At 47.4% G+C, this 11,674-nt stretch overlaps 1 protein-coding gene across 1 annotated transcript; it reads right to left on the bottom strand.

Annotated features, from left to right (window-relative positions):
* Nucleotides 1-6,634: 6,634 nt before the first annotated feature.
* LOC121046344 lies at nucleotides 6,635-11,397 on the bottom strand. The gene is made up of 2 exons (XM_040500484.1): nucleotides 11,077-11,397; nucleotides 6,635-8,822 (listed from the first exon to the last, which is right to left on the bottom strand). The coding sequence occupies exon 2, from the start codon at nucleotides 8,769-8,771 to the stop codon at nucleotides 6,834-6,836; it is 1,938 nt and encodes a 645-aa protein (XP_040356418.1). The 5' UTR covers nucleotides 8,772-8,822; nucleotides 11,077-11,397; the 3' UTR covers nucleotides 6,635-6,833.
* Nucleotides 11,398-11,674: the final 277 nt, after the last annotated feature.

Here is an 11,674-nt window from a genome sequence, read left to right as displayed (position 1 = left end):
GCGATGTGTACCCTCGTGGGTTTCTATATCGTTTGGCGTAGAAGGTTCGGCGTGTGGAACATTCTAACCTCCAAACAGCAAGGCGGTTCTCGAATTCACCAGAACCTTACATTACAGTGTCAACAAAAATGCGCCTCCGCGGCCAGGAATCGAACCCTGGCTTTCAGCGTGGGAAGCAAGCGCGATAACCGTTAGGCCACGCGCGCGCTGCCTGCTTGGCCAGCTGCGCGGGCGGCAATATCGCACAAAAAAGCAACAAAACCGTTATATGCTCTGCTTGAAAGTTCAGCCTATTTGAATGCCTTAATAAAATTAGAGCCATTATCGGTGAAGACTGCACAGATCTTATTTGTGAGTTTATATTCCGCAAAAATATCACACAGAGAAGAAGGGAGGTTGTCGTATGTGTGGCGGTCATGAAGTCGTCGGCAGGCCAGTGCAGCTGAACTTCTGGCCAAGGTTTCACCGTCAAGGTAAGTAACTGTCACGCCAAGGAAGCTTCTAAAATAAAGAATATTATTATGAAAAAACACAAAAAGGACTGCGGATGAGATTTCGAGGACGATTTAAGGAGTTAAGACAACTTGCCGATTTGCTGCCGCCCAGCAGTCTGCAGTACAGCAAACGACGGTGGTTTCCTCAAGGTCCTTGACCAAAGCAGCTTTCCTCTTTTTGTACAATCTGTCGATGTGAGCTACCGGAGTTTTCCAGGTCATAACAGTTCGTGTTGGTTGCAAGCCGTGTACAAGATTTCGAAATGGCTTGCTTTCAACAACGGAAAAGCACTGCACGTTTCCAATAACAAAGCTGAGCACCAGATGGTCTACTTCCGCTTGAGATGGAATTCGTTGACGAGCGTTGCTGTTGTCCGCAAACAAGAAAGTCCCGAGTTTTTTATTTTCACTTGCAGTTTTCTTTGCTGAAGGGGAGGGTGCTGAAGAATCCCATTTGCGCTTCCGGGTGTCAATTTCTTGAAGTGCGAAGTAATGCTTTTTCTAAATTCCGTGGAAAACACAAAAATTGTGAATAAAAGAAAAAAATACACACACGAATCAGTCAGATTTCCACCATAGCGGTAAATTTAAACATTATAGTTCAGCTGGAAAAAGAATAAACGCCAAAACTCACCTCGAGGTGTTTTCTCAGATTTGAACACGACGAAATGTTGGTAGAGTACTCCTTCTTGCAAAGTTTGCATACTGCGGTCAAGTTGTTAGCGACCACGTTCACCACAGCAAAATATTCCCTGTACGCCGGCCATGGTAGTTCTTCTTTGTTCTCATGAACATCCCTATCCTTGGCAGCGCTAGCACATTCCCGGCTCGTTGGCGGTTTCGCTGGGTTTATAAAGTTCCTGGACATATTTCTGCTCGCACCCGGCAACTTAGAAATAAACGACGCGAAAACAGCAGAAAATCTTGACTGTTGACCTTACGCCGGAGTAGTGGCGCAAATCAAGATACGAAACATGCGCAGTGCGGAGTAGTGGCGCTAATCAAAATACGAAACATGGGCGGCGCCCTCCGTGTGAATTGTTGTTTTACGGTTGGTTCACCGGATTAAAAAGTATTTGCGCAGAAAAAAGAGAAACTGCAACATAGATAGTATTTCATGTTACTTAGATGTAAGTGTTCAGTCATAAAGTACAAGCGCGTGCGTAAAGATAATTATATTTTTTTAATCAAATCTACACGTGGCTATATTCGGGTCATGACTCGCGAGAAAGAACGTATTCACAAGTTTGTGCAAGGCCAACATGACACTCGAAATGTCGGAGCACACAATATGGAAAGTGCAAGGAATAGCTTGATTGTACTCGTTCAATTATATAATATTCATAAAAAAACTGGAAAGTAACGACGAAAGTAACGCCGTAAGTAACGCCGTTACTTTCATCGTTACCTCAAAAAAAAGTAATAAAACTACAGTTACAAGTTACATTTTTAAAAAGTGACTCGTTACAGTTACAAGTTACCAAAAAAGTAACGAAGTTACAGTTACGCGTTACTACCCAAGACTATTTCTGAGTGGTACGCGATGTACCCTTGCTGTAAAAGAGCCTGCCCGGGGCTGCACAGGGAAAGTATTTCGCCGGCGCTCCATCCAGCTTTCACACCGCCTCCGACTCTCACGACGCCTGTACCTCTGGTATTGTTTTGGGCACAAGCTCGCCCTATTAAACGCTTAGTTTTCTGCCACATTAACCTTCTTTCCGCTTGTCATTCGTGGCAATATTTGCAGCGCCGCCAACGGCACACCTGAGCATTGCTTTATATGCGGCCGTAGCGTCTGCTCCTCCACATTTCAATGCCAGCGCTGTGTCCGTTTCTTCCCGTGACCGCATTCTTCCACTTGACGCCGGAGTGAAGACACACAGAAACCTATGCAATTCCAAAACTATATACAAACTACGGGACAAAGCAAAAACTATTATGTTCCTGCAATATTTAATAGCTTGTCTAAAGGCATCCTGAGCTTTTCATCGAAGAGGCAGACCTATAAAAACAAAAAAACAGTGGTATTTTTTGTCCAACTGAAATGCTGAACAATGAGGTATTGAGTAAGAACTTAAAGTTTTCTATCAAATGACTCTCGTTATATACAAGTGGATTCTTGCCATCATCAGTTTAAATTCGCAATCTTCATTTTGTAACCATTGAATGATTGTTATTGTCGAACTGGGTGTACTCCACAAGTGAATTTTATACTTGGGCGTGAATTTCGTTGTTTATTGCGTTATTTTGAATGTTCCTTTCATGTTTTACTTTCATTTAACCATCATTTGTGTCTACACGATTAAAATGTATGTACTGCCATGTCCCGCATACAAGCGTACACTCTAAGAAAAAATGGAGGAAAAAAGTAGCAACGGCGCGTCTTCCTCCCTTCTACTGACGCGCCCCCAACCGGACGCGAGAAAAGGGGAGGAACGAAACGTTTTTCTCCTTCTCCAGGCAGACGGGAGAAAGCTTTCGCCCTCCCGACTCATCTTCTTTCGGTTTCGTTTTTCGAGCAGGTCGCGCACGTTGTTTAATAAATAGCTGTTGAGTTCATTGAGCCTCAGCGGCAGTAAAGGCCGCCTGTAATTCCGTCTTCTAGTCTAGACGTGCAGAACATTTCGGTTGCATTGACGCTTTTATCACTAATTTTATCAAACGAGCAAACGAAGCCGCTGGAAACAGCGAAGTTGCGGAGCAGTGCCAGCAGTGCCACGTACACTGGGGGATGGCCGTCTCCGGATTGCGGGACTCGCGCGCGCGGCGAACCGATGGAACTACAGTCACTACAGTTGCTACAGTCGCTACAGTAGCGAAACCACGCGGAACTGTGTCGACGTTTTCGACGTTATGGAAACCGCAGGAACTGCGTCCAAGACAGGCAGGTTTTGCTGCCGGCTGCCTGGGTGCCTTCCGCGCTGAGTTCGGTTCTGTTTTCCGATGCCGAGTGCAACCGGCGTTCAACGTGGTTCTGTATTTGTGCGTGTCAGCAACATAGCTGCAACATCGTGATGGCAGTGTTGTGGGTTGTGAACAGAAGACTGGAATTATCGCCGATGTGACCGTGTGTTCGCGTATCAGTGGTGTAACAGCAAGATGAGATCGTAAACTGTCGGGCATTGATGCCGTTGGTCGGGCCGTGATGAGGGGGCGGGGTGTCGCAGGTTGACATTCCGCTTTACATTAAAAAGTTTAATACCACTTGAGGGATTACGTGCAATCGATCAACGTGCGGATAGTCATGTTGGAACGCTGGTCTGAACAGTAGAAGCTCCTAACGTACAGTGGCCAATGTGACTGTCGGAATTGTCTCGTCCCCGAGAGCGATTGCGCTCTGGGGCAAGGACTTAACAGTACGAAATCGTGACGGAAAGTACGTATATTTACAGTATGGAATTCCGGCATTAAAAAACAATAGAAGGTAAAATCGAAAAAAAAAGCTGCCCTTTATTTTGCTGTTTAAATATACTACGGTTCCTGGAGAAACTGCCTTCCAAGTGGCGCGCTGGGATGAGCGCTAGACGTTTTTGGGCTCGCCACGGCGTAGCTCCGTACACTGAACACCTGCCGCAAGTCGCGGCTTTGACTGCATTCAAGTTGATCGAAAAGCGATTTCTCAGCATGTGAAGCATTACTTCCAGCTGAGTGAATATCCGCTCTACAGAGATTAATTCAAGACGGCAATTGCAGCTTTGCGCGAACCGCACAAATAGAAAAACCAATAGAAATACAAGCTACGACGTGCCGTGTGGGGAAACAAACTCATGGCTTCGAACCGCATTAGGGCGGCTCGATTTATAGGCTTTCAAATAATTACGGCTTGATCGAGCGTTTACTTTTAATAAGAGATTCATCCCTTGAGGCATTTAAAATACTTTCAGAGGTATGACATTGCTGGGAAAAAATCAACATGCTGGGAATATATTTTATTGCTTAGGGGGTCACCGAAAGGTTCCGTACGTTCAAAACGACCAGTATAAAAGACGGAAACGCAGAGCACGGGTGTAGTGTTCGGGTTAGTGTGGTGTTGAGTTGTATTAATATTTGTGTGTGTGCCGTGTATGTGCTCATCGTATGTTCACCTAATGCTTGTAATAAGTGTAATGTGTGTGTATAGTAGAGGATCCCCAAGCGCAGGAGTGCGGCTCTGAAGCGCAGTAGTAGCCTGAAAAAAATTAATTATTTTTTGTAGAACATGAATTGGGCGGTACCAAGCGCCACCTAGCCTAGCTGCTTGCAATTACTCTGCTTGACCCCGCCATCTGGTGGCTAGCGATTTAACCTTTCACGCTACACGATAAACAGCGGCTTCGGGTTTGTTCTTTCGAGAGCAGCTTTTGGTTTCGCGGATTGAGTTTGCCCTTCTCTGTGATGTGCGGTTGACGAAAGAATTGTGACTCAAGGAACACCAAAGGTAAGACTCAAAGTGCGCGAAGTAACTGGGTATCGGTTGTCTCCGTTTAACATCGCAGTGCTGTCGACGAGAAGACTGAGTAACTGCTTTCGAAACGCAAGTTTCTGTACCTGTGGGGGGAATCTGGCTTCGGAAATAAACACAGTTTGCGGAAAGCTCGTGTGACGCTTTTATTTGCTGCTGCTCTCGTCCCGTACAAGAGACGTAGCGTTCTGGTTAAGCCTTATTGGGCTCGATTTGCTCGATTCGGGGCCGCCATATTGAGATGCAAGCGACAGAGGAACGTTGCTCCCCTGCTTCAGGGACGAACGTTTCTCCCTTTCTAAAGGAACATAGGTTACAAGACCGTTCCTCCCCTAAGGGAGGACTATCCATACCCTTTTTTCTAAGAGTGTACCAACGCTTAAGCGGGCAGGATTGTATGAGAGTTTTTCTTGTAATCAATAAATCTTATCTTATCTTACCTCCATATTCGAAAGCCTGCCAGCATTAAGCAGTCCCGTGTTTGTGTTTTTATGTGATACGACCCGCTGGACAGGCTCAAAGCTCTGATTCAATCGTGTCCTCAAGGACGGTCAGTCAGCGCCTTGTTTTTTTTGTGTATCTGTGCCTACGATGCTTGTGTGTTCGATGACGGTCTGGTAGCTACTACGGTAAGACATACACCACTGTTGATGATGGATCAGCATGACAAGTATTTGCACTCGTCCTTCATTCAGATTGTTCTTGGCTCGCTGATGGATTGAACTCGGCCTACCGGGAATGAGATGATCGCGGCTGTTTTCGCTAATGCATGTTCAATTTCTATCTTGTGTAAAAATGCTGATGCCCAGAACGCATGTGAAGCGGGATGTTCTCGTAAGCATAACTTGGTTAGAAACGACTAATGCAATGTTTACTGTCCACCGTCTGCTACACACGCTGTGTGCGCTAAATGGCTGCGAGGAGTCGCGCTGAGGCTTCACTGTCTCGTCGTATGCTTCCAATAGAATAAGCAGTACCTTCTCAAATAAAACTTATTCCCAGTGTTTTACTCAATGCCTGTGTGACTAATGTCTTATATTACTAAAGTTAACATACGTTTGCCATTTTGTTTCTTTTTATGGCAATGAGGTAAACTTCAATAAACATTTTGTGCGTAAAAGTTCAAAACAACGCGGGAACTATTGAAGTAATTTGTGTTAAACTTAACAAAAACTTTCGAAATTGTGCAAGGTGCTGCAAAAAGTGCAATATATCGATAAGGTACCAACACTGGATAATTCTGAAAAAGCCAGCTGAACTTAAGAAAATAGAATATATATAGAGAAAAAGAGACATACATTCCGCTGTATTTTATCTCTATATTCTATTTTCCTAAGTTCAGCGGGCTTTTTTAGAATTATGCGCCAACAAGCTCAACTGGATAATTCACATTCCGAGCACGTAGAGACAGTGAACCAAAAGGAGATAAACAGCACATCTCTAAATTTTCACTACTCTATTGATCATTGCCTTTTTATTTTTAAATTACAATATTTTAAACGAAGTCACCTACATCATTGCTGTGAGTTTAAAAATTGTAATGAAAGTTAAAACCTACGCGTTTTGCGAGCAGGGTGAAGGCACAGACAAAGAGAACATAAAAAAAAATACCCGGAAGGCACAGGCGTTCGCCTTCAACATGCGGTAGCAAGTTCGTTGACAAACAAACTTCAGTGAAGGAGAAGGACACCACACCGCGCAGTATGTTGGGTTTTAATTATTTTACAATTTAAAATCTAGCTATGCGTATAGACGTTACTAAAGAAGCCTGCTACAAGGCCTAAATGACTAGAGCCGCCCTCTATTCATCAAGCCTCAGTTTACGAAAACTTAACAGGGAAATCAACTGAGCGGATTATAATTTGTGCTACTGCGTGACCATCGCTCGACTGCGTAAGTCATTGGATGCTTTCAAAATAACGAATAAGGCTGGAAGCCTTGAAGTTATTTTTCTCGTTTTCATTCGGGGCATTTTCCCGATCGAACGCCGTCTCAGTCCGGGAAACCGCACTGGTATCTCCATCTCCAGAGTCACACGAGCCTACAGTGTTCAGACTAGATGTAGAACCCGAAGAACTGGTCTCCTTTTTAGCACCACTCAGAGACCCCTCGTTCTGGTCCCAGCTTATTCTTTGAACATCAGCGAATGCGTCCGAGAAAAGACTCGCGAGCCGAGACATGTTTAATTCGGGGGCAGTGGTGTGACCTTTCATGTAGGACCGCCAAGAACTTTCGGATCCCTTTGTGTCGCAGAGTGCAACTTCAGAACGACGGCTTTCTCGATTCTCGCTGTCGAAAGAGTACCAGGATGTCGACGACTCCTCGACATTGTCCGCTCCGCTGCCGCCCGAAGCTTCCTGCCTCTGACAATGGTAGCCTGCTAGCTCGCTTGTCTCGGTCGGGATATTGGATAGGTCCAGTTGCACGAGGCTTTCTGTGCTGGATAAACTTGGCGAGCCGGAAAAGAAGTCTTCCTCGCGGCGGTAGTAGCGCTTCACGCGGCGCTTTGCCTTCTCTGTCGAAGAGACCGGAAACTCAGACTTCTCGAGTACCTCCAGCAGTGGCATGTCCTTAATGCCAGGCGACGGGCGCTCGCGCGAGTTTCTAGGGAGGTAACGCTCGTCGTCCGTGCTCGACTTCGTTAGTTCTCCCTTTGGGGATACCCGTGACCTTGAACCGTTGATCAGCTGTTCACTTTTTGGTTCAATCTCTTTGCTTTGGCTTACATTATCTGTGGGACTTGAGTTTGTAGCAGGTTTTAATTTGCTGATGACGATTTGCGTGATCTTCGACATTTGTTTAATGTTTGGCTGGTCCGCCGTTCCCGAAGACTTAAAATTGTCTGACTCTAGCTTTCTTCGGCAAAAAGAAGCCTGAGAGAGTTGCGATGATTTTTTCAGAGTCAGCTCAGCAATTTGGGATTTCACTTTGCTTATGTTGAGCTGCGATGGTGAGTAGGCTGGTGGGAGCGCCGATTTTGATATCTTTTTGTGAAGCAGCGTTTTTTCCAACCCGTTTGCGCTTGAAGGTGTGACCTTACAGTTACCGATATGCAGCCTGGAACAGGAAGCTCCCTTTCTTTCAATCACTGGTCCAGTCGCAGTACGGACCTTCTCTTTGAAATATAGCATCTCGTCCGAGCTGGACAGCGCTCGTGGAGACTTGCTGACCAAGTCCGCTGCCGTTTCCCGCATCTGTCTAGGTTGCATGATGTTGCTCACTCTAGACTCTGACTTGTCCTCCAAAGTGTTGCCAGTTGTGTTTCCCGTGGTGCCGACAACCTGATACCTCAGTGTGATGTTCTGAGTCGCCTCCAGAAGCACCGATATTTGCTTTTTGGCCTGAGGGTTCTGGGAATGCGCCTCACCACCCTCCTGCAGAATGAGTCCCTTCTCGGTAATAGTGGAGTTCTTCAGCCTGCCCTTCTTCAGCAGCTCACTCACCATGTAGCCTTCGTCAAGGGCCGCGTCGCTGCTGATAAACCTGATTATCGTTGGGTCCAGGCTGAGCTCGTGTCCCGGCCTGGCCACAGAAACCGGCGGTCGCGCCTTGTCGCCGACTTCTTCGTACCCGGGAGATCGGTCCTGCTGAGCCGGGGACCTTCTGTAGAGTGGTGAGATCTCATCGTCGCCACGGTATTCGACCATCTTGTCGTCAGGGAGTATTTCTGTGAGCTTTCGGTTTGGACATCCGGGTTCATTCATGTCTAGCGCGGCCGGTTTGTCCTTGTCCAGAACCAGGAGCGCCTGGTCTCCCTCGACGAACGGCGGAGCTTCGGCGCCCTGGACTGGCATGCAGGCGTCGCCCACGGGACACGTCTTGCTCGGTTTCTCCATGATGACCGAGCGGCGTGCCGGGGGCGCTCTCGCCGACGACCCTGGCCGGTCCTGCACAAAACAACGCCTTAGAACGCTGTCCAAGTGAAAAAGTGCCGGCCTACGGATCTCTCTTGAGATGCTTCAAACCTGGCCAAGACTCATGTTAGCAAATGGGGGTGCATTCTGTGTGTTGACTATTCGCCGAACAAGTTGTCGCCAAACAGTATCTTCACACATGAAAGTAGGAACCTCGCTTAGGAGAGGAGTTGATGAGGCGCGGTGAAAGGGAGTGATCATGTATGCGTCGCAGCTCCGCCTCTACAGCTGTTTTCTCCTCGGTCCGGAGCAGGCGATGATCGATTAAACCGCGGCATCTCGGCCATAGGCACGGTGTAAGATACATATTCGCCCTTTTTTGTTTGGCAACGGAATCCGCGGCGCCATCTATTAGGTCGCCTTGGCACACTCCCGGTCCGGGTATATTTTCAAATTTTGTACGCGTCATTCTTTTACCGTAAAAGTTAATTATGTGTAAAAGCGTCAAATGTTTGAACAGTTTGCGATAGAGCAAAGCAATATTACATCAGCTTCCTAACACCGAATCTCATTCAGAGGAAGTCGCACTTTTAGATCATGGCGATCGGCAGTTGCGTCTGCTCTGCACACGCACCAAGATGGCGGCATCCACAACAATATCGGGGAACAGAGTGCAGATACTCTAAGCGAAGTTTAGTGGCTCTAGCAGTATTCACTGGCGGCCATAGTAGAGTCGGCTCTCGCAGGACGTCAGCTCACAGCGAGCTTCCACAACGCTTCGGCAACGTGCAGTTCATACCACCAAGATTGTAAGTACTCTAGGAAGATAAGTAGGATATCGTCCTGAGCGTGCGCTGTGAACGCTGCGCTCATGTATGGCGCCCAGTGAATACCTCCTATACGAACGTTGTGGTGTTCGGTTGAAACACAAATAGAGCTTAACGAGACATTAAATGGCAGAGGAAATAATAAGGAACACTGGGGAAAACCGTTATTTTGTGTAAAATCGCGGTTAAAAAATAGTCGTGGTCGTTGTACCTTGTTCGTTTTTTTTTTCTTATTTTTTTGTGGGTTACAATTCGTTACGTCCGCTTACGTCGAGAGTTACCAGGAAATTCGTATGAAGCTTTCGAAGATTAGCTTTGCGTGCGGCATAAGAATCACAGATGTCCTGGCGATCCATATCGTAACAACGAAATGTAGGGAGTTTTCACTGGACGCCGTATATGAGGGCCATGTTTAGAGTGCACGGTCGCAGCGAGCTCACGTTAATAGGCTGCTAAGACCGGCAATCTTGGTGGTGCGGAATACACGTGGCGAAAGAACTGTGGAAGCACGTCGTCAGCACGCGCTCAGCAGTCGCGCACACAGCTATAAGGGCCGCCCACACTAGCGAGAAAACGCGAGCGGCGCGCCGATCGCGTTGAAAACGCGTTCCGCAATATCGGTTGAGCGGGAAGATAAAGGGCGTGTCTCTGCACGCGCTCGTGGCGCTGACTGTGCTACGGTGACTTTTTGTTACTTCCCGCGATCGGCGTGCCACGCGCGTTTTCTCGCTAGTGTGGGCGGCCCTATTAGCCCCGTGCGCGAACGAAAGCGTCGCTGTGGTCGGCCTTCCGCGATTGGCCGAACGCTGACTATGACGTCGGAAAGGAGATTTATCATCGACGGAAATAGGAGGAATGAATGAACTTTAATTTTGACGGTGTTGGCAGTGTTCCTTTGAGAGCGCAATGATTTCAAGCTTCCACCATGCTATTTAGAAACACCATCGAGCTTGTTGTTTGCAAGGTAATGACGTCACAAGGGGGAACCATAAGAGGGCGCCACCAAAGCATCTCGCCGCTAATAGCCGCCAGTGAATACTCCCTACAAGCAAACGTTCCTGTGTGAAGGATTATTTTGGCGTCAAATAACTGCCGGCGTGCCTCAACCAATAAGGGGTTTTCACTGGATTCCACATTTGAGTGCACTGTTCCCTCCACGTGCTCAGAACGAGCTGGTACTTTTAGGTTCCCAAGACCGGCAATCTTGATGGTGTTAAATTCACGTCTCAAAAGCAACGTGGAAGCTCGTCGTCAGCAGCACGTGCTGAGCACCTATGCGCTTGGCTATGGCGGCCAGTGAATACAATTTAACCCACATGAGAAAATGCCAACCTTCCCCGGTTCGAAAGCAAAAGCATTGCTAACTTCGCGTTGCTCGCGTAAAGGTCCCCGCCAAATGCCCACACGAGGGCGGGACTCCTGGATGATAGCGAGAGGTGTACAGCGCCGCTGCAGCTTACCTTGTGGAGGTCGGGCCCGCTTCCAAAGGAGGCTGGGAATTAGGTCAGTCCATCCTTCTCGAGGATTGTCCAGGGCCCGGTGCACGTGGCAGCTTAGGTGCCCAGGCATGCTCCGCACGCGACATGTCATGCGGGATAGACACATATATATTTTAGTTCAGTTATTTGCTTATTTATATTGGAGACGATAAGAAGGATGGGCATCAAGAGATGTGAGGGCTTTTGTTGGTGGGGCAGCTCGCTATAAGGTGGCATATTAAAGTTGCACTTCACCTCGATGTGGATCCCTTTCTGGCATTATCTGAGAGAGGGGCGCTCTCCGCATTAAGACACATTATCATCATCATCAATTGGCCTCCGGATGGATGGATGGATGCTAACGGCTGTACTCTTTATATCGGGCGGCAGCTTGCGCCACCTAGCCTAGTTGTACGTCATTCAATTCTCCCTAAATATTTCCACCAGTCTTTTAATATCCTTTTTGTTATTTAAATGCACTTATCATCTATTCCTTCATTCCCGTCTGAAAATCCCAGCGCTGCGGCCAAATCTGTCCCGCCCTCCGGGGTGGCGGGTGCAAACCCTGTGCACCTCAACA

Source organism: Ixodes scapularis, unplaced genomic scaffold, assembly GCF_016920785.2.
Source record: "Ixodes scapularis isolate PalLabHiFi unplaced genomic scaffold, ASM1692078v2 PGA_scaffold2__306_contigs__length_199485367, whole genome shotgun sequence".
Classification (NCBI taxonomy): Eukaryota; Metazoa; Arthropoda; class Arachnida; order Ixodida; family Ixodidae; genus Ixodes; species Ixodes scapularis.
The sequence above is the reverse complement of the archived record's forward strand: the minus strand, read 5'-3'. Positions and strand labels throughout refer to the sequence as shown.

Coding starts and splice junctions, on each gene's coding strand:
- LOC121046344 (XM_040500484.1), bottom strand. CDS start 8,771: ATGGAGAAACCGAGCAAGACGTGTCCCGTGGGCGACGCCTGCATGCCA.